The 26,868-nt window shown below is 41.7% G+C and overlaps 1 protein-coding gene across 5 annotated transcripts in view; it reads left to right on the top strand.

Annotated features, from left to right (window-relative positions):
* Positions 1-24,715, top strand: part of fam131ab (family with sequence similarity 131 member Ab) — a 44,473-nt gene extending 19,758 nt beyond the window's left edge. For 3 of the 5 annotated variants that reach the window (XM_051922425.1, XM_051922423.1, XM_028794989.2), the window contains 4 exons: positions 16,373-16,466; positions 16,697-16,879; positions 18,617-18,745; positions 21,475-24,715. In XM_051922425.1, the coding sequence (XP_051778385.1) occupies positions 16,397-16,466; positions 16,697-16,879; positions 18,617-18,745; positions 21,475-21,947 (855 nt within the window). In that variant the 5' untranslated portion in view covers positions 16,373-16,396 and the 3' untranslated portion in view covers positions 21,948-24,715. Of the gene's footprint in view, positions 1-13,177; positions 13,809-16,372; positions 16,467-16,696; positions 16,880-18,616; positions 18,746-21,474 lie in introns of those variants that run through there. The other 2 variants (XM_028794988.2, XM_051922424.1) reach the window with 2 other exon arrangements.
* Positions 24,716-26,868: the final 2,153 nt, after the last annotated feature.

The raw sequence follows: 26,868 nt of genomic DNA, 5'->3' as shown, positions 1-26,868 counted from the left end.
CGGTGCGATTGCCAAGTATATACAGGTCGGGTAATGTACTCAATAGCCCTGTATTTATATTTATAAAACTGAAGACAAACTCTTACAATACTTTATAAATAAATTAATAGGTAAACTACGAAATAGGAATAAAGAAAATTAAGTGTATATTTTTATATGAATTTTATGAATTTCAAAAGTTACAGGGCTTCAAGATAAACAACATTCTGAGTAAAATCGATTCAGCAGACCTCTGGCTATGTGCCCCTAAGATTTCATTCATTCATTTTTCATTCACAGCCAGGGCTGTCTTAACACATGGGCACGCTTGGGCAGTTGCCCGGGGACCCCACGAGAACTTGCTGATTGGTTGTGTAGGTAGGGGCCCCAGTGCACTGCTTTGCCCGGGGGCCTATACTGCTGTTTGGCTCTGTGCACAGCAGTTATGCGTCATTTTAAAAGCGTGTGTATGTGTGTTTATGTTGTCAGATGGCGGTCAAACCCCTTTATGGTTCTGACCGAAAATATTAAGAATTTTATAGTCAAAATTCTGAGGTCACAACTCCAAAAATGAAATCCTTCTCTTGCCTTTTATTATACAGATCTGTCAATCTTTTAGAAGAACATCGCAGTGAATCATATTTCTGAACATGCCCACCACCAGGCTTCTTGGGAGAATTAACAGTGAAACAATCTTTGGCTGCATGTTTTTGTTTCACTCATTTTCCTAGAGAGAGAAGTTCTGATCAATTCCTTGTTTAATTCTCTGATGTGGGGCACTGTCCTATCCTATAATTTGCCTTTGTAAAATATTTACAAAGTTGATGGCATTTAGAATACAGTTGCCCTTTTCTTCCTTTTAAGCCTAAGTTCCTTTAAACATCTTCTAGTAGTCCTGATTAAGAGAGTTAACGATAAAGAATTCCATTTATAAGAAACACCACAGTTTTCCTCGCATAACCCAAACATGCTGCTAAGGTGGGCACACTGATGAGTGAGATTGGACTGTGTAATGGATGGAAGGATACTCCAGGGTTATTTCCCTCCGTGTGATCATAACTGCTTAAATTAAGGAAATTAGGGGGGAAAAAAATAGAGCGTCATGGCATTAAAAAGCAAGGGCAGGATACATTACGTGTTTTATCTCTATGTATGCCAGTTACTAAATTCTTGAAAAAAGTGAAACAATCCATTCAGTATGTTTAATTAACACCCAGATGGCATAAAAATCTGGAATGAAAGTATACAGTAGTCATTTACATCCATCCATCCATCTATCCATCCTTCCATCCAAATGGTGACGCGTTGTTGCACAGCCGACCCACAGGTTTAGAAGTCAGGTCAGGATCTGTTTGAAGTTTGCTTGTTCTCCCTGTGTCTCTCTATTTGTGTATGTTTTCTGGTTAATGCAACTTCCACCTGTACCACAATATGGTAGGTGTGACTGCCAGTTATTCTAAGTTTGAGTAAGATATGGATATATAAGTGACTGTAGTCACACTGTTAAAAATAACAGTGCTTTAAGGCACTTTACTGAGCTGTATGGTAGAACTATCGTTTAATAAGGAACCATTACATTCTCATATGAAAGTGATTGTTTGAGCTTTGAAAGGGTTATGTGTACAAAACAGAAATCATTAATATATACAGGTAGTAGGACAGATGATGTTGACAGATTAAGAAAACCTGAACGTAGCCTGTGTTATTGTATGCAGCAAGAGTCCTTTTAAAAGAGGAACTCCCTGGCAGTCCACAAATCTGCCATTATCTATTTATCTTTGGAACCTGTTATGGATCTAAATAAATGCAAGTTCTTTGTGAAACCTTGATATCGATGGTTCATTTGGGATTCAAAATGAACTTGGCTCTGAAGAACCACTTTGACATTTTCAATTTTAAGAGTGGCAGAGCGAGACTGGCTGGTCTTCCTTGCTGTAGCATAGGCACTCTCCATATAAGCTTAACACGGGTTTAATTGGGTTAAAAAATAGATGCATATAAAAAAAATCAATTGATCAATATATTGTAAAGAACTGATTGGAACAAATCTTGGAATCCAAATCCTAACACTAACCCTAAGGGGAAAGGGGCATATCTAAGGACTGAGTTCTGAGGGGCAGCCATGCACAACAATGAGGCACCAAGGTGTGAGATGAGAATCAGCAGTTTGCCAGAATTTTAACTGTTGAATGCCAAAGTTTCATTGAGAGGATGGCACACGTTTTATTGCCTCACAGTCCCAAAATCCAGGGTCTAAATCCCAATCTAGTTACTACTATTGGTGTGTGGCGCTCGTGCGTCCTTTTAGTTCGACGTTACTGGCACACTATGTTGGCTGACGACGCTGATTTGGCCCGGGTGCTGGTGTGACAAGTACCATGACGAAGAGACAAACCCCTGTTTTGGTTTCTGATTTGCGGCCTGGATTAGGACTCCCCTGACCCTAAATGGGATTATCAGGTTAAGGAACAGAGTGTATTCAGTTCTAACCCAGTCTAATGGTATCCACACTGCCATGACTTTCTTCAGCTTTGTTCAATTCGGTGGTTTGCACTTTTTCAATGCACCAGACATGGGGTATTGCAGGGTAAGAAGAAATACAGAGGAAGCTTGCATGTTGTGGTAAAAAATCTTAATTTATTTTTATAGACACACAGCTTTTATTTACTTGAGCAAAATACTAAGTAATTAAAAAGTGGTTATCTGTATAACGTTGCAAAATCAACATTATTATTCACTGGTGGCCTTCCTGCAGTGCAGGTTTTGTTTGCTTTCAAATTTAAATCTATTAGTTGTTATTAGCAGGAATAGTTTGTCTTTCCCGTGCACATTCTCCAAAGAGGCCTTTACAAATACAATATGTATGCACTGGGCACTTTGAACTTGGAAAAATAAACATGTTTGGGTACAGCGAAGCCATTTGCCTAATGTAAGTAAGCTCTTCAAGGAAAGTAACAAGAAGAAGAAGAAGAAAAGCTGAAGCTGTTTACAAAGTAGAGTGAGAACGACTGTGTGCATGTGGCTGTCTCGAGCTTCGGGCAGCACTTCTCAGATCCTGTGCTTCTAAGGCTTTAATGGCATCTGCAAGTGAAAATTACACAGAAGAGCTAAATAATGTAGACGCTGAATTGCATGTGTGAGCAGCGACAGGAAAAAACGCAATTTTTAGCAGTAGGGATTAAGAATAACAATGTTGGTAGCGTCCAAACCATTATTGACGCATCAGGAGCCTTTCGTTGTGACAGGGGATTGTTCTTTCTTTCTTTCTTTCTTTCTTTCTTTCTTTCTTTCTTTCTTTCTTTCTTTCTTTCTTTCTTTCTTTCTTTCTTTCTTTCTTTCTTTCTTTCTTTCTTTCGTTCTTTTGTGTCCCTCTTTACTGGATATGGTGCACATTACTCATTGTATTGACAAACTAATCTTGCAGACAAAAAGGAAGGTCTGTGCTCCTTGGTATAAAACAGTGTGGTGGTTAGTGTGGCTGACTTACAGCTCCAATGTCTATGGCTCGATTATGAGACTATATATTGTCCGATTGGAGTTGTGTCAGTGTTCATGTGTTGTTTTTTTCTTTCTTCCTGACTGTGTCCCACTTATCCCAAAGAGATGGCACAGGGTATATTAAGTATACTTGAGGATGAACTGGTGTCCCTTCTGGAGTTAGTGCTTTGCAGCCAGTTGAATGGTGGAAAGCTTCCTCTCCTCAAACTGGTTTCAGTACATTTCTGGATAGTTTGAAAAATATCCTTGTCCTCAAGTGCTCCAAAAGCAATTATCTAAATAACAACAGAAAGATTTCTTTTTGGGTTTTGCATGTTGGGGGGGTTGGGGTTACCCAACAATTCAGGTTAGGATGATTGGCAACACTTCATTGGTCTGCTGTGAGTGGTATCACATTTAGGGTTTTTTTTTGGCCTTGCTAGATAAGGGGAGCCCATAAAAGGTATAGATACTTGAAAGATTATGTGGGGTATCAGTGTAAAGTAGCATGCATGACCAGATTGCAGATTAAGCCCAGTATGAACACTTCTTGGAGACACTGTATCATCAAATATTGCATGATGCATGTCTGGTCGCAGTTTGGAATGCTCTTACAGAAAATGTGTTGTCTTAGGAACTAATCAATAAACAAGACTGCAAAGCCCATTAAAAAACAACTTTAACAACTGAACAAACGTCAGCAAACAACACAGGTTCAAAGGGATACATGCATTTCCACCATTTCCCATCAATTAGCAAGGCGTCCACGTCTTGTTCAGAGCTAGGCTTTGAGGGCAGCGACCAAAATGGAAACACATCTGAGAGCTTGTGATTCCAGTCCAAGACTGGGCATCCAGCCAGCACAGATCTGGATGACTAAGTAACCAGTGTGTATTTATACAATTTGCAATGACGTCATCAGGGTGTCAACATGTATTAGGATCAAGGAGCCTTCAAACAGAAATGTTAACACTCATGAGTTGCTGGGTTGCAAAAGGCACACTTTTCAAAACACTGGTTCTTAAATAGCACTTTACTGGGTTGTGTGGCTCTTCGTAGAACTATCACTTGACAAAGAACCCTTTAATTCTGAGAAGGGTTCTTTCCATATTAAATTGGTTCTTTGGCCTTTAAAAGGTTTATTTATAGAACTTGCTACAGATCTTCAAAAAACATATAGGTTCTTTTTGGAACCTTCTTGTGGATGGCATCAAAAATGGTTTGTGTAGCATCTCTCTGAAGAACCATGTTGGCACCTTTATTTTAATCGTGCGCCTGCACCGATGGGTGGTGGTGTGTGGTTTACTGGTGACTTGACCTGATGTGTCTCACATTCTCTCCCTTGCTGTAGCATTTCAAACTACATTGTGGGTGAAGTGGAGTGATGCTACATCCCTGCAGATTCTTCGCTCTGGAGCATACAACAAACAAAGTGTGTTAGTCAACAGCTCTTTCATGAGGTAACACTGGACGTGTCTGAAGAGCTTATTTTATATACTGATGCTTCCGTACAGTTTATTTTGATTTTTGAGCTATCACACAGTATTTGAGTCTGGAAATCTGGTGAAACTTACATTAAAATATGTTCACTGATCAGCTCCACTAACCCATGACTTATACTCTACAGGCAAATGGAATAATAGCGTGAACGTATGCATTAATGTACAGACCGACTTGTTAGGCTACCTGGCGACTCTAAATTGACTCAGCGTGAGTGAATTGCTCTGTTATGGACTGCTGCCTTGTCTTTGGTTAGTTCTCAGCTTGAGCCCATACCTGCTGCGATACGCATAGGCTCCCCACTGCTCTAAAGTGGATAAACGGGTTAAAATGAAAAGAAAAAGAGATAAAATGGATATTCCAATAATTTCTTAATGTGGTTATACCACACATTCCCTTCTTTAACAGTCGTGGATATGTATTCAACTCCAAAACAATAAACCTGAAAAATCCCAAATCTTTGTCGGGTTGTTTCAGTGAAAAATGTCGAGTCTTAATAAAGAGTGCTATTAATCCAGTTCCCAGCATGCTGCAGTACAGTGCATGACAGTTCAATAGAGTGATGTCGGGGACTGCAGGCTGCACTTCGACCTTCCTCTGGCTAATTGCAGTTTGACATTTGTGATACTTTCAAAACACTTTGGTGTTAAAACTAAGTCAGGTTCCACTGTATATGACAAAACATTGGATTGATGCCTTTAAAAGAAGGATTTCTCCCCGCTTATGACACCAAACTGAGTTAAAGTTCAATATGTCTGAAGAGGAAGTATAGAAGAAGCCCCAGGTCCATGTCTGCAATCTTTTGCATTTTAGCACAGCTCTTTCTTACAGATTAATTCACTTGTTTGTCTTGTAGTTATTGTAATTGTTTTTGGTTTATCCAACATCCCTATTTACAAACTTGCACCTAACCACCAATGTTAAATTAACTCTAATAGTGTTAATTTAAGCCTTAAAGTGTGTATAGATGGGAAAAGTGGTCCACAGGTACACTACTGTATATATGTTAATTTTACAGTGACGCTAGATCGAGGTGCAATCAATGCTCATATGAAGTCTGCACTTTCTCTGGATTTTAGAGAGGTGCGTTTTACAATTATCATTTGCGAGTGTAAGCACTCTTACAAATGCTGGTTCTTTAAAGGCACTTTACTGGATTGTCTGGTGCTTGACAAAGAACCATTTAATTCTGTGATTTTTCTGGGCTTTGAAAAGGCTCCTAAAATGCGTACAAAACAGAACTCTTTACTGTATATAGTACGGTAGATATCTGACAGATCAGGAAAACCTGAACTTAGTTTGTTTAATTGTTTGCAGCAGTGAGTCTTTTAAAATCAGGAACCCATTGATATTTTACAAATCTGTTATCATTTATTCATAGCTATTTATGAAGCCTGTCATGGGTCCAAAATTAAAAAGTTCTTGTAGGTAGTTCTTCTGTTTCCTCTACTTCATTGTACGGTTGAACTACTTTGACACCTTTATTTTTAAGAGTGCAACTATGTCCAGGAACAGATTCACTCACCGTGCAGGATGTCTACGACCGATTCATGTATTAGGTGCAAGGCCAGTTAAAGGCTTGGATGGCATTGGCCCATCCAGATAGACAACTAGCTCACCAGATTAGAACAGAGGGAATTTCTGTTCTGTTTGGACAGGATTTACAGTGGGGTAAGAAAGACAAAACTGAATTTTGCTGCATACAAATTAAATATAAATCATATACATCATTCAATTTATCTGGAAAAACTTTGATTTAATTGGTTAGGCTACTTATTCAGCTATGGCTCCTGCATATTCTTTCCTCATCCCTTCCCAATAACCATTTTCATTTGGTTCAGATAACATTAGGTATTGTAGCTGGACAGGTCAGTGCCTAGATGTGGTTCTCGTCAGGCAGAGCCCTTTCACTAGCTCCTTTTAAAATGAAGGATAGAACCCAAAGAAACTTGTCCTTCACTGACTACGTCATGATACAATGACAAGGAACAGCAATCTAAACCGTCAGCATGACAGCCCTCCTGCCTGGTCCCAGTCATCTAAGTGACAAGCATGCTAGCCCACAAAGAATAGGAAGTCCATCAAAGTTTCAACCAAACGGAACAAGTATTGTCAAGAGCAGTGACAGGATTCTGCTACTTTAACTTGCTCAATAGTTCAGCACCAGCTCTTATTGGCTTCTGAGTAACCTCGGTAACGTGTCAGAGAAATCCTCAGGTTTTCCTCAGGTGTATGTGTGTGTGTGTATGTATGTATGTATATATATATATATATATATATATATATATATATATATATACAGTGCATCCGGAAAGTATTCACAGCGCATCACTTTTTCCACATTTTGTTATGTTACAGCCTTATTCCAAAATGGATTAAATTCATTTTTTTCCTCAGAATTCTACACACAACACCCCATAATGACAACGTGAAAAAAGTTTACTTGAGGTTTTTGCAAATTTATTAAAAATAAAAAAAACTGAGAAAGCACATGTACATAAGTATTCACAGCCTTTGCCATGAAGCTCAAAATTGAGCTCAGGTGCATCCTGTTTCCCCTGATCATCCTTGAGATGTTTCTGCAGCTTAACTGGAGTCCACCTGTGGTAAATTCGGTTGATTGGACATGATTTGGAAAGGCACACACCTGTCTATATAAGGTCCCACAGTTGACAGTTCAAGTCAGAGCACAAACCAAGAATGAAGTCAAAGGAATTGTCTGTAGACCTCTGAGACAGGATTGTCTCGAGGCACAAATCTGGGGAAGGTTACAGAAAAATTTCTGCTGCTTTGAAGGTCTCAATGAGCACAGTGGCCTCCATCATCCATAAGTGGAAGAAGTTCGAAACCACCAGGACTCTTCCTAGAGCTGGCCGGCCATCTAAACTGAGCGATCGGGGGAGAAGGGCCTTAGTCAGGGAGGTGACCAAGAACCCAATGGTCACTCTGTCAGAGCTCCAGAGGTCTTCTGTGGAGAGAGGAGAACCTTCCAGAAGGACAACCATCTCTGCAGCAATCCATCAATCAGGCCTGTATGGTAGAGTAGCCAGACGGAAGCCACTCCTTAGTAAAAGGCACATGGCAGCCTGCCTGGAGTTTGCCAAAAGGCACCTGAAGGACTCTCAGACCATGAGAAGGAAAATTCTCTGGTCTGATGAGACAAAGATTTGGTGTGAATGCCAGGCGTCACGTTTGGAGGAAACCAGGCACCGCTCATCACCAGGCCAATACCATCCCTACAGTGAAGCATGGTGGTGGCAGCATCATGCTGTGGGGATGTTTTTCAGCGGCAGGGACTGGGAGACTAGTCAGGATAAAGGGAAAGATGACTGCAGTAATGTACAGAGACATCCTGGATGAAAACCTGCTCCAGAGCGCTCTTGACCTCAGACTGGGGCGACGGTTCATCTTTCAGCAGGGCAACGACCCTAAGCACACAGCCAAGATATCAAAGGAGTGGCTTCAGGACAACTCTGTGAATGTCCTTGAGTGGCCCAGCCAGAGCACAGACTTGAATCCGATTGAACATCTCTGAAGAGATCTTAAAATGGCTGTGCACCGACGCTTCCCATCCAACCTGATGGAGCTTGAGAGGTGCTGCAAAGAGGAATGGGCGAAACTGGCCAAGGATAGGTGTGCCAAGCTTGTGGCATCATATTCAAAAAGACTTGAGGCTGTAACATAACAAAAGGTGGAAAAAGTGATGCGCTGTGAATACTTTCCAGATGCACTGTATATATATATATATATATATATATATATATATATATATATATATATATATATATATATATATATATATATATATACTAGGGGGCTACGCTGCACCCTGCCTGCAATATGTGGCAGCCATTTCACATCTCTGCTGCTCGAGTATGTGGATTTCACTTTCACCAAACAACAAATCTTTTAATTCTCGCGGATAGGCCTCTTCATTGGGAAGAAACACTACTTTTCCCTGATGACAACACAAATTAAATGATCTACAAGTCTCCGACTTAAAGTTTAAAGCCAAACAATATCTACATACTGTACTTCCGTCATATCACCTATGTCCATATATTGATCTCTTTTTGCTGTTCCGTTCTTTCACCAAATAATAATTTCCATTTGTTTGTGTTAATGCGATCTTTACTATCATTTTTTTGAGACTTTTGAATTTTACTACTTTCATAACTTTTAACCTGCTCTGCATGTGTATCACACCAACGTTTTTGAACCTCCTAATGACATTCTACTTTGTCTTCTACTCTTTGTCTTTTATTTCCGGCCCTTGGAGTGATTAAATATCTTGGCACAAAATCTTGTCTCGCCGGACTTGAAATTATCTCTCTGAAAAAGTCAGATCTCGTCCCAGGATTCTTTTGTATAATATTTATATAATATATATATATATACTGTATATATGTCAATCTCAATTAATATTTACCAAAAAACTCCTTTTAATTATGTATGACACCACTATTATTTAGTACGTGTTTGACCCAAATTATGGAATATTTAAGCCAATTTTAAAAAAAAAAGTTTTATTTCTAATTGTAATATATCAATTGTTTCAAAAAGCAAATCTGCGAGGGACAAAATTTTGTTTACACATAAGGGGCCACATAAGCTGAATTTATTTGTGGCAACCACTACTTTCAAAGCAATTTTCCCCAGAGTGAAAACTTAATTTAGGTTCAGTGGAAACTCTATACTGCCTACTTCTTAAAATATTAGATTAGGAAATGTATAACATGCTTATTCTTTGAATAATTTTGAATCCACTTAACAATAGCATTATAAGTTTCAGATTTCTATGCTGAGTACTGACATGTGCCCTAACAAAACATTAAAGGAAAAAAAAAAACACAATCCAGTTTAGGGTTGTGCCTTTGGGGACTTGGAGCCTATCCTGGAAGAGCTGGGTGAATTGGAAGGACACTGACCCCAATAACAGGGAGCCAGTTAATCCAAGTCCTGCTCACATTCACACCCAAACTGTGACAGTTTTGCATTGACAGTTGACCTAATTGCACGTCTTTGGGATAAAGAAAAAAAATCCACACACACAATACTTGGACCCAGGATCCACGTAGTGTTAGCCAATGGGCTACTGTGTCATCCAACTTTGGATGTATAAATGTAACTTTAACTAAAGCAATAATAATGATTACAATAATGACAACAATAATAATTATACAGTTTAATTTATTTGTCATAAAAGATTAAATGTTTTTCATAAAAAAGATGAACACATTATACTAAAAGAAGGCACTTCCAAACTGAAAGATTAAAATAAATCACACTATAACATACTCTTTGTCTTGTAAATGCAGAACAGAATGTACAAGTTACTTTTTTTTTGTAAAATAAAAAAATTATTGAGAAGAATAAGAAAAATACAGAATGAAACAAGATGTAAGAATATATATCACACTCATAAATCTTAAATTGAATTCAGGCATGCAGAGGGCTGAAGCCTATCCCAACAACATCAAGGAGGAACGAGCATGTAATGGGACGCCAGTTCTTTGCCCAGCCCACTCATGCACACACTAACACTCACACTGGGCTAACTTAGAATCACATTTTGTTGCCTATAATTAGCACTAACATGATGACAAGTGAAGTTATCCTGGTGATCTTGAACTCTTGAAACATATTGCAGCAGCTCCAATGACAAGAACAACTCAATTTGATAATGTTTCATGAGGACCACTGCCAATAAGTATTAAAAAAAACAAATGTGGTTGGAAATGCATCCCTCTAGATCATAATGGCGGTGCATTGATTTGATGTGCAAAGCTAAACAGCAATGCACCCTGCACTGGAAGCCCATTATAAACCAGCAGTTTAATGAAGAACAGTTCATCAATACCTCTGCAAGGTGGTTACCACACTCAGGTGCACTAACCACTCATTACAGCCAGACTTTCAATGATATTGCAAAGAGCCCAGGAAATGGAGGGCTCAGTGGTGTAGAGATGTAGTGTGGTGAGATTAATCATGCCTCCATCCATCCATCCATTTTCCAACCTGCTGAATCCAAACACAGGGTCACGGGGGTCTGCTGGAGCCAACCCCAGCCAACACAGGGCACAAGGCAGGGAACCAATCCCGGGCAGGGTGCCAACCCACCGCAGGACACACACAAACACACCCACACACCAAGCACACACTAGGGACAATTTAGAATCGCCAATCCATGTCTTTGGACTGTGGGAGGAAACCGGAGTGCCCGGAGGAAACCCACGCAGACATGGGGAGAACATGCAAACTCCACGCAGGGAGGGCCCGGGAAGCGAACCCGGGCCCCCAGGTCTCCCAACTGCGAGGCAGCAGCGCTACCCACTGCGCCACCGTGTCGCCCATTAATCATGCCTGCATTTTCCTTTTTGTTGAAAATATGGTTAAATATAGAGTGATGCATATAAAATCTGCCTACCGCTTGGGCTGCTTGGTTTTCACAGTGAAGCATTCTAACAGTTCTGTGATTGTGCTGTGTACATTTTCTGGTATAGACTATGTGATTAAAAGGAGATGTCCACACTAATGACTATGTAACTATTCTGAAGATTACCTTTACCTTATTTGTAATATTTCTTTCCAAGAGTTAGCATCTTTCAGGGTTACAATACTGAGTTGCATGCCAAGTGCAATAACCAACCGTTCTGATGAGCACAAAGACCAAACCGTAGATCCCGGATGAGGAGCTAAGGAGGTGACAGGCCATGGGGTGGGGCAAGATGGTAAATGGAGAGGGGGTCTTCTTCAATATTTTGCAGCCAAAAAGAGAACAGGCTGCTGAGATTGAAGACAAAAGTCAAGAAACACTAAAATGCGGAGGGAAGATCTTTACTACAATATACACAACAAGGCATCTCCTGTCAGTTTTCTCCTTTCTCGCTGCCTTAACTGTAATGTAACATTAAACGTAATCATACCTCACTGCCTTATGAGTCACCAGTTCTGAATACAGTCAGATATGAATCCTTTCCTTCAGCATCAAATGGACATGAAGTTGAATGACTTTCTCTTTGAGAAAGTGCCATATCCCTACATCTCTGACAGACTTGATGCAACAGGTCATTGAAGCAGCTTAGGTAGCACATGTCAATGAGATAACTGTTTTGTGTATATTGAGCTAATACCTTAAAAATGTAAATCAATGTCTAAGGTTGCAGAGCAAGCAAGAAGTGCTGTCCACTTAGAGTGGTGATAGGCACACATGAGAGCAGCTGCTTTAGATGATTGAACAGTGAGAAGCCACATTTCATATGTAGTTTAGCCACTTGTTTAAAATGACTCTATGTCCAGTTGATTTGTTCATCATACAGATGTTCATTGAGAATAATTTTCATCTGAAGAGACTAAAAAACAGGTTCCTTTAAAGTGACAAAGATGTGCAATGATCAGCACCGCTTCTACACAACTCCAACCAGACTTTTCCATATCATTGTACCTATTTCCTTTTTTCTACATAGAGTTTTGTATTTCAGTTGCTCTACCACTTTCCAAAAAAAACATGTGCTTTAACATAATTGGTGATGCAAAATGAATAGTAGAAGGATGGAAGGGCTTCTAATGATGGCCACCAGTGTGAAAGCTAAACTAGTTATTTAGTATCTGTCATTAACATCACTGCACTTGCAAAAAATAGATGATGTGGCTGAAAAGGAACAGAGTTAACATAAAGTCCTAAAAAATAAGTGCTGACATTTCTGAATTTCAGACTGTCAGGCAAGAACAGAATATATTGGTGAGTGTTATGAAAAATGCATGTAACTGAATGAAAGTACCATCTGTAAGGCTTGCAGCAGTCAAAACATTGTATGAGACCATTAGTTGGCAAGAATGCCAAGTTCTTTAGATCAATATCCAGATGTTTATACTTGTTACTTCTTCTTTCTGCTGCTCCCGTTATGGGTTGCCTTACTTCTGGTACTGAATTTGCTATCATCCTATCAAGCATGGAAAAACTGGTAATGCCAAATAAACATTTCCAGTTGAGTTGTCAATGTGGTCCCAGCTGCGGTGTTTGGGACATTTCCTCCCAATTCTCATCAAATCGGTTACAGGACCAAGAATGTCACCCAGTTACTTGTTGTGGTCGTGTGGATTACATTTATAATCTATCTAGAACCAACTCAGTTGCACTTTCTCGCCATGCTCAGCCTTTACAGTATATGTCCATTTTATACCCTTAATATCGGAAGACGAGTCTCGTATAGGCTTAAAATCTCGTCGGACTTTTCTCCAAAAATGATCCATTTCCCAAAACTTTATCTTTCTTCACAGTTTTCCTGGAGTCAGCATTGGGTGCTAGACATGAATGAACCTTGGGCGTCAGGAAAAAACCCGCATGGCGCCTGTCTGACTTTGCCAGCCAAGCCAACAATTAGAAGCCATGTCTGCCTGATGAATGTCTGATGATGTCACAATTGAATACAGTACAGTATTGTCTTGATGCCGAATGTGCGCGGTGGCAAGAAACTCTTGCGTTTGCTATCCCTTGTCGAGACATCATAGACTCATGTCTCCGTTTAACACACTAATTGCTCAAGCGTTCCTCCGCAGTGTTTATTTTCCCGTGAATACACGTCAGAGCAAGAACCGCCTGCAGGTGCCACAGGTTTGAGTTCTGACCTCCGCTGATGACTTCCTATCCGAGGACCCTCTGTGCTACGTCAGCTCTAAATCACGTCGCGTTTCCCAGGAGACTTCACTCCATGGTTACGAGTTGCTATGGAAATACACATTCGCTGTAGAATATGCTCGGACTAGACGGGACATCATGTGGGAAAGGAGAGACCCAGGAAGAAGCCCCCAGGGCCCCGGAGGGGGGCGAAACATGGGGGTACATCGCCACGGTTAAGTAACCCAATGCGTACCGTGCATCGAGGGTCTGAAAACAGGGGAGGGTGTTGATCTATTGGTGGCGGAGGCGATACCCGTGCGGGTTCTGCTCTGCATTTGAATGCGTCATGCATCCACCTAGGGGACATGCCAATTTGGATTGTGTCTGTTTGTGCCCGCTTAGGGTGCTGTTGTGGTTTTGAATGGGCCAAGAAGAGCCTATGGGTGTTTCATTTACAGTTCAGATGGAATGTCCTGGTTCCACGGTGTATGCTGGTTTGAAGAACTGTTCTAGCTGTCAACGTATAATTAACCAGACCCGAAACGGTTATGGTTATTAGCATGCCATCTACCTCTTCAACAAGATGTATTTGTTTGCAAATACATTGGAGGTCTTATTTAAAAAAAAATAGATGTTTCCACTGCAACGTATTTAGAGGGGAATTAAAAACATATGACCATCTAATTGGGAATCGGATCATATTTAATTAAAACAAACAATAAAAAAAATCTAACAAGATACAGAAACAAGCCCTTAAATGTATTAGTTCGGGTTCTCAATCAGGCATCTCTCTCCGCTAATATCTTACAATGTAATACAGGCATGGCTTTATTGGTACGGTTAGAATGTTAAAGTCTTACTGACAGTCTCGCTAAAGTGATTACATATCTGAATGTGCCGTAAGTTTGAAAGCAGTTTATTTCCAGAGGCATATTCATCAGTTCACTGATGATGTGCAGATCTTTTCCGACAAATCGCTCAGTAAGCCTGTTTTGTTGTGTGGGACGTGAGCTGCTGAGAAATGATTTTAGTGTATGACAGGATTTGCTTTTTGTGAAAGTAAATGTAATACCGCAATAAATAATTAAATAAATAAACTGTTGCTTAAAGGTTTATTTTCTCGTGATTCTGCACTTTCAGCATATTAAATGCTAAATTGTTCCCAGAGGTGCTGGAGCAGCATCCATCATTAAGCATGTAGCCATTTCGGGGATTCGGAGTTTTGTGTAAAGAACTGCCTGACATTCATTGTCAACTATCTCAGCATGTTCCCAGTTCTGTGGTCACCAGAAAACTCCCTGGAGCAGGTTCAAGTGCACCTTAATCAAATACTGCAGGATGTCAGATATTCTTGTGCCCACTAAGTGGGGGAAGGGGTAGACGGCAAACTCGCCATTAGTAACAACAAGGCATGAGGGGCTTCGGCTCAGGAAGGTGGAGGACTGTATATGCAGTTAAAGATTTATGACTTGATATGGTTGTGTGCACTTTGTGAATAGCTGCTTTACATTATTAATTATACGGATCGGTCTTTGTCCAACCTGTTGTTAAAAAGCAGGGGGGGGATGTGTGGCCAGTAAAGTCCATGCAGCCTTGCAGTTTTTATACAACAGCGGTGGCGGATCGGGAGGCAGATCTCGATTCGGCTATATTAGCGATGTGTGCACTGTGTCTGAACAGACGGAGAGACAATCACTAGTGAAATAATCATTAATGCTTGGAAAACAAATTGCATAAAGCTTTGACTGCACAGCGCACAGTTTTCACAAGCAGTTTTCATGACAAATTCGATCTTCAGACAGGACATTTTTACGCGTGCAATTTAGCCGTCCAACCCACTTTATCCAATTTTAGTGCGAGAGAGGGGGCGGAGCAAATCTCGGCAGTAAGGCAGGGACCGTCTCAGGACTGGACGCCAATAAGTCAAAGAACCCATGCATAATCCCACACACAAGGTTATTTTAGAGCTGAAAATAAACATAAGCAATCGTTGGGAATGTGGGAAGAAAACCAGAATACTCAGAGAAAACCCCATACATACACGGGGTGAATGTGCAAACTTCACATAGAAAACAACCGGCCGTGGATTCCAACCCAGAACACAGCACTATAGCACCCTGAAAAAAACAGTCCTGACTGGAACGCTGGGTTGAAGCCAGCCTGACAAACCGAATAAATCTAAGAATCCAAAAAATATCTGAAGCGAGCCTTCCTCTAAAGAGAACGCTTATGCCCTGCAAAGTCAAGTGACTAATGTGGTGCTCATTGCCCCTGGGCGGCGCTCACAGGTTCATTCATTTAGTTAGATTAGCCTCATTAGGACCACCGTCATGGGAACAGACTAGCATTTAAGTAGGGATGCTATTACGACGCTGGATTGGCATTGGGCATCACCATTATTAAGTCACATTTGCATTATTGAAAAGCCTTGTCATAGTAAAGACTGAATCTTCGAGCAAGCAACTGTCATGGTGTCAGAATGGTATCTGAGAATGCCATCATTAAATCAAATTAGGATGCATGATATGTCACTGCCTAAATCTTTCTAGAACAAGTTCCAATCATTCCACAACCCTGAGCTTGATTAAGAGAGTATTATAGTGGATAAATGATTAAAACACAAAAAAGTGTTATGGGCAGTTAGTTACCTCTTCTTTAGCAGTCTGGAGTCCATTAGGTCACAAACATTAAATGTACGCTTGGCGGAAAGATGGAGCTGTCTCTGTGATGATGCGCTGGGCACTCTCTCCTGTCGGCTGCACAGTGACGCTTTAAACTGGCCTCTTCATTTCGCAGGTACATGTTGAAGACCCTGCTGAAATGTTACCCAAATCCAGAAGAGCACTTACCATTCAGGAGATTGCAGCGCTGGCCAGATCATCACTGCACGGTAACCCTGCCTGTTTCTGCAAATCTTCATTGCATTCTTTTCCTCATTTTCACTATAATTTGTAGGGATTTGCTGGAGGGTCGGAATGTACAGGCAAGAAATTGCGAGGGAAGGGGAGTGAAGGGCCACCTGAGTGTGTGAGGGAATTCAGTGGAGATAAGACCACTACCATCACTGACTAGATAAATCAGACTAGACTATACCTAGATGCACTGTTGTTTTTCTTCTAGGAATCTCCCAGGTTGTGAAGGACCATGTGACAAAGCCAACCGCCATGGCTCAGGGGCGGGTGGCTCATCTGATTGAGTGGAAGGGCTGGTGCAAACCCATGGACTCGCCACTGGCCTTGGAAAGTGACTTCAACTCATACTCAGATTTGTCAGAAGGGGAGCAGGAGGCCCGCTTTGCAGCAGGTAACATTTTCCATACAGCCTGTACAGTATGTTTAATCTTGAAAACCACCCATTCAAATATTTCCTAACCACATTATGCATTTTGTTTACAGCAGCAGTTTTGCACGCTCGGTAAAGTCCAATCTTGTCAGATCTCAGTATCCAGTGGAGCCTGATTCTGTCGGGTACAAGAACTCTGCATCCTGCTGCATCACATCTTTTGAAGGCTGATTGCTAGATTTCTGCATTTCACATTGCAGTAAATCTGAAGGTTCACACCACCCAACCCCCCTTAGTCATATAATCCTTTAGTACTATTTTACCTCCACAGTTTCATCCTGTCAGATTAGGTGAACCAGCCAACCAAATCTATTGAAAATGTGATCTTAACAATTTATAGCATCCAAAAATGCTGACTCCTTGAATTCCTACCCCTGCCAGATTCCATTGTTGGAGGATCCCGTGAGATGTCAGTGTCCTGCTGCTTCACTTTAGAGTCTGAAAATATTAAAATGTCTTTTCCTGCATGCTTCAACTCCATCGATTATGCTCATCTCTGATTCTAGAGTAATACAGCCCTACTTGTTTGTAGTGCATTCCTGTTAGACTTTCCTTGATCCTCTTAGGCCTTTTTGACCTGCGTACTTTATTTGCATTGAATCCAGTCATCTTGGGTTTTAGTATTTTACATCACTACTTTCTGTTAATGTGATTCCTTACGTCCACTGATTCTGATGTTCCTAGGTTCTAGTAAAATTCATCAATGCTTGCTTGTAGTCTGGTCTACTGCATGCAGCAGTTCCATTGATTCTGTTATTTAAGAGTACATGATTCTTTACCAATATTTGCTGATTCAGTTACTTCTCATTTTAATGGCGTGTTTACTTAATATGATTCCAATTCTGTAACTTTTTGACATCCTATTACATTACAGGTACAGAAATCTAATCCTGTCAGGTCTAGGCCACTGCATCCTTACTGTTTGAAAATATACTCCTGTCAAATTCCAGAATTTTGCAAACTTGCATATTGTTTTTATGATTGTGATCTTTTGTATTTCTGACAAGGTCATCAACTCACCTGTCAATCCATTTTCTGAACTTCACCAGAGCTGTAGGCTATTTCAGTATCAGTGGACAACCCTGGATGAGAAGATATTCCATTGAATGGCATACTCATGCCTGCTCTCTCTCACAACCAAATATTCAGCCTAAAATGGCCTAGGATGAAGATCACAATGACATGCGAGTGAACATGCAAACTCCACACAAACAGTGAATGTGTCAGGCTCATGTACAAGTAAGGTTGCAGTGCCAATCACTGAGCCAACATTTCCAGAGCATAAATGTCCTCCCCAGTGTAGATGACTTCTTTCCATTGCTTATCAAGTGCTGATTAGAGGCGTGCTTTCATGTTGCCACATTTAGCTGCATTAATATTTTATTTAGGAAGCTGATAAGCCATGCAGTTTGGAGAGGAAACAGAAGTGTCTGGTGAAGGAATTCCTAGCATAATGGGACACAATCCACCCACTGCAAGTCATCAAAAAGGATTGCTTCACACTATTTTCTTCTTTATTTATTCCAGTTATAGGCTGACTGTCAGTCAATTGTAGTTCGACTTCACAAATGAGGTGCATTTCAGGTTGGGCACTGAAACTTGAACACAAAGCCTCTATAACACACCCTGCCATGTAAAGTTGCAGGTTCATAAAAGCTGTCTGTCTAATCATGAATGCCTTTTTTGTCCATTTCCTAGGGGTAGCTGAGCAGTTTGCCATAGCTGAAGCAAAGCTGCGGGCATGGTCATCAGTGGACGGTGATGACTCCAATGATGACTCATATGATGAAGACTTCACAACCATGAGTGAAGCCACCAACTCTGCAGGTATAGTATGTGCCTGCAGGAATGCCGTGTCCCTCATTTGCTCTTTGCCTTCCTTATCTAATGTCCTTGTCTTTCTGACCTTAAAACCAGGGAGAAGAGGGCAGTGATTGTGCTGTCTGCCTTGGGAATTGTTTTCAGAGTGTGGCAAGATGAGGGGTGGGAAGAAATCTATGCAGACAGTGACTAGAACTGCAAATAAGTTTTGGTTACTAGACATGTAAGGAAGCAGTGTGAACCCCTCAACCACTGTATTATCCATTGTGTTCATACATCTATTCATATTCTGGGGCAAGGGTTATAGGAGTATGCAGCAGTGGCCAACCCTGGATTGGAAGTATGTTCATTGAAGTATGCATTCATGCTCACTCCCAAGTTTGCACACAGACCAATTTAGAACCATCAATAAAACTGTCTTGGAGTAATGTGGAACAAAACCGGAGTACTTGGAAAACAATCCTGTGCTGACATGAATAAAATGTGCACTCCCTGCACAGACAGGTGTAGATTTGAACTCTGGTCCCTGGAGTTAGTTGCGAGACAGCATCTCTAAACACTGTAAATCCAGCTAGCTGGTTTGAAATACTTAAACAATTGGAGTCCCCTTACCCACTTTTTCTATCAGCCTGCTATTCTTTCATATTACCTATTCTATAGCACCTTCCATTAATTATTTAAAAGCCATGTATTTAATTATAGTGTTGAATGAAGCCCCAGCTAGCACTAGGTTCAAGACAGGACACATACTACTACATTGCTGACTATAAACTGATTCAATCAGGCAGTGCACATCTTTTAGAGGAAGCATAACATTTGCTGACATAAGGAAATAATAACCAGGCTGGCATTTGAACCCAGGACCCTGGAGCTGTGAGATGGCACCTTTGAATACTATGCTGCTATGATGCCAGCTACCTACTCTAACTAGGCAAAAAAGAGAAAGCTGAGTCCCCCTTTTCACTTCCTCTATTAGCCTCCTGCGATTGCACTTGAGACCATTTAAGAATATGAAAGCTCCGTTACCCACCGAGACCCCATTACAAATGACAGGTGATAACTGTGAGGTCCGAGGTCTCCGAGAAACTGTGCTTTCCTCACAAGCAGTGGCCCAGTGCCCTACTTATTGTTGCTATGCCGTCTCAGACGAGTTCAGCTCAGTTATCTGTGACGAGATGAACCAGAAGACTGGCAAACTTGTGTACAAGGGGCTGGGAAAGAGAGCCTGCATGTCTGCTAAAGCTTTTGATTTGCTGCCAGGCCTGTCAGAGATGGAAAGCTATCTGCAAATGAGAACCAACAGCAGAGGCTATCCTGGAGATGTGTCCTCACTTCAGCAGTACAGGATTTACAGAGAGTTCAAAACACAAAGTGTCAGGATTGGCAAGAAAACTGTGGACGCTGCAAGACTGGCAGGGTACATTGTCAGTGCAGCGTTAGTTATGACTGGGTGGGAGGAGTGTGCAGACTCTGAATGAGCCTGGTATACCAACAGTTGTGCACTCTGAATGTGTGTCTCACTGGGGAGGACCATGCAGTATACTTTCTAAGGTGATGGCTCCTGGTTTGGTGTATATTAGAATCTGATTGAGTTTGGATGATGCAGGTATTGTTGATTGGGATTGAATCAGTAGGAAGGCCTGTGGTTTGGCTGTCTGCACATTTAGTTGCATGGTGTGACTTTAACGGAGTGACTTATATAGGTATTAGCAGCTTCGTTTTGGACAGTTTCTTTGGACAAATGCTGCGATTATGAACTCTGGGATTATTCGGAGCTCTGAGTTGTGGCATTTCACCTTCCCACTTCAGTGTGTTCTCTATGGTTTCCGGTCGGACTCTTTGGAAAGCTGTGAGATTGCTTGTTGATATGTTCCTTGGTCTGCCAAAAAAAATGTTTTTTTTGTGGAAATAAAGAGCAAAATGAAAGTGTTTAATATGTATCACTTTGTCCAAATGCATTTTGACTAAAAAATGTGATTTCAGGCTAACTGGGTTGAATGTTTTATTTTAAGCAAGGCGAAAGCTAATTTCTGTCAATGGAGCCCAGTGGTGTGATTGGGTTATGTAAGGTAAGCAGGTCAGATGCTTGTAATGAATGTTTCTGACTTTGTTCTTTTCAGGTATCTCAAGTAGGTATTGATATTAACTGAGTGGGCCTTGAAAGTAGCAGCTGCACCGATTGGATTTTGGAGTGAATAGGTGGAATCTATTGGTGGATTTAGGCCTGTTCTAGTTGGATGCATTAAGCCACTGCTTGGTTTCTTGAAGTTATTTCAAGGGTGTAATTTTTGGTTAAGGAGACTGTTGGTGTTTGGTTGAGAAAAATGTACACATAAAATAAGGGGTACCAGGATAGGCATTATGGTGCTATAGCCTAACAGGATATGGCTTTGATTCTTAAGCCTGGCTACTGACTGTGTTGAGTTTACAAAATCTGTTGATGATCCTGTGGATTTTTTTTTACAAAGATTCTTACTACATTCAAAAGACATGTGAGTTAATTTAATTGAGTTAATTGAGTAATTGTGAGTGTAAGATTAACTAGCATCCTACCAGAGGTTGCTTCCTGGTTTACCTTGCCTGATGCTACCAGAAAAGGATCTGGCTCCCCATGGCCCTGTAATGGAATTCAGAAAACAGAGATAAACTGAAAGACTAAATGGGCCAGCCCACATCGTCAACATAGCTAAAACAGAATAGATCAGAAAGCTGACATGGCTATTTTCTTCTTTCAGATACAGCAGGACCCTACCCTCATTACCTGAGAGACCTTCTCCATAGTCATGTGTGCCAACAACTGAGTGTACGCCAGGGATCCTGTGAACAGGACTGCGAGTCTCCACATGCGCTGTCTCCTGACACCATCTGCTCCAGCCTGTGCAGCTTGGAGGACCACCCCCTGCTCAAGGACTTGGGCTCCCCAACTGACCTAGCCACCAAGCTCTTCAGAGCCCTGCATGGAGGCGAAGAGTTGCTGTCCAAGCTGCAGCGCAGTGGGGAAAGTGCCTTCCGGAGCCTGGGACACCTGATCTGTGAGGACTCTTCGTACTCGGTATCTTACGAGTCATGCTTCTCACCTGAGGATGAGGTGGACACAGTGTACAAAGAGGACAGCGCTTACCCTGTGAGGAGGAAGGTGTCAGACGTTGCTTCCTCAGGGGTAGTGTCTTTGGATGATGATGAGGAGGAGGAGAACGAGGCAGACTGAAGACCCAGGCCTAAACCACTGGCTCCTCTTCACATTTCAGCATGCTTTGCTTTCTTTCCTCTTGGTTTGGTATCTTGTCTCGAGGCGTCCAAACAATCTTCATTTTGTTGGTTATCCTTTTTTTTTGTTTTTCAGAGCGGCTCGATTGCGCCTTTCGCACAAACCGATTGCTTGGGGTTTGGCGCACTTTAATTGCATGATGGGGTGTCGGCACGTTTGGACCCCCGCCTCCCCACTGCCCGAGATGGCATGGCTTGAGCTGCCAAATGCTGGAATGTCTCTGAACAGACAGGATCGTATCTTTTCTTTTTCCAATGACTCATCCAAAACACCACGCAAGGCTGTTCTTGCTCTAGTTTTCTACCCCCTTTGGACTTTGTGGACTTTGAACAGATGCAGTAAAAGCAGAAGTGCATTACGTCTCAGAATTTCTCTATTTTTGTATGCGTTGTCCTCATTGCTGTCCGGTGGTTTTGCACGAAGCTTGGTTAGTGTTGCTGTAGAGACTTTACTATCCAGACTGATCACCTACTGTACCTTTCTTTTGGACTCTTTAAACCAAGTGGATTGTACAGGCGGTCTGTAATTCCTTTTTTCTGTATTTCTCTCTCTCTCTATTTTATTTTTTTTCTTATCACTGTGTGATACAGCCTATGGGAGAGACCTGACCCACTGCACCCCGCTGCTCCCAGTTTTATATGATCGACTGGCTCCATCCTGTACAGAAGAAGACATGGAGGGAAGCACAGGGGGCAGGCATAGTGCAAGGTGGTGGTGGTGGGGCGCCTGCCCACGTCTTGAAAACAACCATGTCGGTTTTCTCTTACATTCCACATCTAACAGCTCAGGTGTAACTTGGTTTAAGTGGCCAGCTTTTAGGGTAGCACCTCCGGGTTAGTGAAATTTTCTACTGATCCTTTTGCTGTGGTCCACTTTATACCACCTTCCCAGTGATGTTGGGCACCTGGAGTGCCATGGGGTAGGGCAGCGCCCATTTGAATGTATGTCATACTGCTGCCCCTTGGGAAATGGGGCCAGTCTTGGCACAGTGGGATTACACGCCAGTCCTTTGACCCTGTGCCCTGCTGTATTTGGTATTGGTGGGTTTGTGTGGAGCTCAATGGGTTTGGAAACTCAGGTACACATAACATGCTGTGCCTTCATCTCAATGCCTTTTTTATTTTAATTGTAGATGACATTCCCATGAGTCTCTGAGGCCTACTGCTCGTCTCCCTTATGTGTCATCCTGTAAATAATTTCCTGTGCCCTCAGACCCTGACGTCCGCATGTTTCTTCCCGAAGAGCACCACGCATGAAAACGTTGCCGTGAATGCGCTGGACTGTAGGACCCTCTTGGTCTGGTCTGGTTGTTGGACGTTTGGTTTCTGTCCTATGCTAGGTTATGGCATACACAATAAAAGGTATCTCGCCAATTAAACGTGTTCTGCATGCAGAATGGCGCTGTAATTCCTGATTCTGCACACTCCATCAAGGGAACTGAGGAAAAAGTGTGCCAACTGAGACACAAACAGTTTGCACCAAGAAATGCAAAGGTTAGTAAAAGACTTGTGAACACAGAATTCTGCAGTATGTGTGGAAGCTGCTGTAAGCAAAGTATAATGCCAGTCAAACATGTGAGAAGAAAGGCATGCAGGTATATTTGGAAAAAACTATCTAAACTTTACCTGCGCAACTTTCCTGGCTATTGTCAGACTGGCACTAAGAAACTGCTGTAAAAGGCATTTTGTGAGCTTCCAGACTGTGTATCCCGTCTCCGGTTCTTTTTTTCATATGGTTGTTTTATGTTGCTTTTCCAGTAAAACACGGCAAAAAAGAGTTCTTGTTTTATTACTATACAGTGTAAAAACCCCGCCGACGACTCCGGCTGTTTTGCTGCTCCTTGTCAATTTGAGAACCCCAGGCTCGCGGCCGTTTACGGAAAGGGGCTTGGCTCTCGATTTGACGCTATTGGTTCGGGTAGGATGTGGTTTACGTAGCGCTCACTGATTGGTTTCAGTGCCTGTCCATCATAAGGACAGTCTCGTGGTGGTGCGTTTGGCGCCATTTTTAAACAGGCGCAGGGTAGTTAATAGGGACCATCGACGGAGAGTAAATGCCTGGATTAATGGCAGCATTTGATCGACTTGGAAGTTCGGTTTGTGTGGAGAGAAATAATTAAAACAAGTCTGAAAATTAGTTATTCGAATAATTTGCACTACAGTCGTTTAGTTAGTGAATGATTTCCATATTTAATGTCATTCTTATACAACTATTGTCTCCTCTAGTATTCTTCCTTGTAACTGAAATAATGGAATTGGTCCCTCACCTTTGTAATTTTACTCCTTGCGGTAATGGGAAAACGGCATTTTGTCCTTAGAGGGTCTCCGTCTTACTGAAAATAGTGACATTATCAGCTTTTGAACGCCCTGACGTTGTTCACGCTTTCTGGTGGGTACCCAATATTACAACGCTGGCTCAGTCGCACACTTTTTCCTTCCTAAACCTTAGGCGGAATAGGCCGGGGCCTCTCCAATGGGCGTGTTCTCCTTGGACTGCTTCACACATTGACACTCGGAGTTGGGAGATGGCTTTAAAAGCGCGCACGGGCCGATCGGGGGACAGTGTGTTCGTGTGGCGATCTGATTAACCCGGGGCTCCGCTCAGGATATTTTGTTGAACAGTCTGTGCAGCGTCTGCTTTGTGTATTTGACAGTAAAGCTTTAACTGGTAAAGAACGTTGAATAAAATTCGGATTGTTTGCAAGACCATTACCTTGATTCTGCCTAATCTGTTGGAACCTGACCGGGTCACCTCAAAAAAAAAACAAAAAAAAAAAAACTACAAGTGGAGCATGGCGCCCATATTTAATGAAACTTTTTCTCTTTGTTGTACATGTATGTGTGAAATTCATTCCTGACCATATAGACGTTTTCTTTTCAATCAGTACCTTCAATTAATTCCCCACTTAAACGTTCAGAGACAAAGACAATAACGATCTGCTTCGAGTTTATGAGGTCTTGGGATCAGGGAGGCTTTAAAGTTTAAAAACCATTTTATTTCTTAGTGATGCTCACTTTATGTTCAAGTGCCTTTCTGCATAGGAGCTGTTTTGTGCAGCGATTTTAGCTAACATCGCTTGGTAGTTCGTGCAGCCCTGACTAGACGCGCGCGCGTGTGTGTATGTATATATGTATGTCTGTACTCCTATAGTTTTAACCTCTGAACACCATTGCGCTGTCAGTCTGCTTTTGTGCTGCGTCGTTCACAGAGAGTACAATTAATACACACAGAATCTACATTTTTATCATGCGATTCAAATGAATCCCTCATACCGAACCTGGCTATATTTTCCTATGATTCCAAAACGGGATACAACTCATAATTCCAACGAGCGTGGTAGATGTAGATTAAATCGAAGAGCTTCCCTAGCCTCCTTGCATTTTACGTTAAATCGAAATTCGGATCCCCGTTGGAGGTCTATGCGCGTTGTAACAATATACATTAAATCTAATAGCGGTTTGGTTAGGGAGCAGGGTTCTGCTTAGCTTTGGGTTTAGTGCGTTTACTAAATAAAAAGGTGATTAAAAACAAGACATTTTCTTGAAAGCCGGGACTCAATACATGATAAAAAAGCAGAGGGTTTACAGATTGTGTGGAATTCAGGGAGCTAACCCCTAAGCGGGATATCGGCTTTAAAAATGCAAGGCTCAGTCGCGGTATCCCCCGAATTTAGTAGTTAACACCGAGGCTTGTATATCCCTGAATCAGATGTGCGTATCTTTGTTCAGATATTTTCTTTTCAAACGTGGTTACAGTTTGCACTGCCTGGGGTAGAGCAAGTCAGAAAGCAGCTAATCAGTTCTGTTGTCAGGGGTGACGTTCATACGGTGGGCGCTCTTCCGTAATACTACCGTCTCGTAACGATTTGCGAAATGTGGATAACATCTGAACCACCGTAACACATACTAACTCTTATGAGACGAGTTAGCCGTGTAAATGTTACATAATAAGAGCGATCAGCACAAGCAAGGTAGGTGGCGAATGGCGCACAGCTAGGAAGACGATACGCTGCCAGTTACACTTCGTATGCATCTTCAGTTATCGTAACTTGTTTCCTGTGGTGGGTACATCGGGTAAGAAGGCAGGATGACGTTTATGAGCAATCGTGTTTTACTGTAAATACAGTTAATACTTCAACAGCGTATGGAACGAATAAGGTTATATTAAGAAAAACTGCATGTGTTGCTAAGACATTACGACATGCTAAGTACACCAAAGTGTAAAGGTATATTCACGGTGTAGGCACTACTCTATCTAAAAGCCCACTCGCCACAGCGATCCGTCCTTTGTGGATACTTAACTCAATAAGTGCTTGACCAACATACTTTTTCAGCTTTATCTGCTACTGGCTGCCTAAAACAGTCCCACAGCTTGTCTTTCAAAATTGGTGCACGGGGATTCGAGCCTCATTTCAAGGTGATCAGCAATGTTTCCACCTGTCCGGCGTCCACTGCCATCAGAATAATGGCCTGCAAGTGGGGTTTTGCCAGTTTCAGTGAGGTACAGTTTTCATTCCAAAGATCAGTGCTAATGTTAATGGACTGACTGCTCCAAACTGTGCACCTCAGATACCTTTTGTGACAGTTTTAAGGCAGACAAAATTTCAGAAACAAGTTCATTGGAACTGTTGACGAATACAGAAATTAAATACTCCAAAAGCACTGATAGGGTCCAAATAAAAACTGAGTTGCGGGTCATGATGTCCTTTGCAACCATTCTGATGAGGGAAAAAATAAAAACACCAAAAGCTCAGCCCATTCCCTCCCCCTTACCCAAAGTTCATATCAGGGAATGTGTGCTTATCTTTTTTCCATGGATGCAGGGCTTATTTTAGGTTACTATGACACACGGCTTCAGCAAT

Source organism: Erpetoichthys calabaricus, chromosome 2, assembly GCF_900747795.2.
Source record: "Erpetoichthys calabaricus chromosome 2, fErpCal1.3, whole genome shotgun sequence".
In the NCBI taxonomy this organism is placed as follows: domain Eukaryota; kingdom Metazoa; phylum Chordata; class Cladistia; order Polypteriformes; family Polypteridae; genus Erpetoichthys; species Erpetoichthys calabaricus.
The sequence above is the reverse complement of the archived record's forward strand: the minus strand, read 5'-3'. Positions and strand labels throughout refer to the sequence as shown.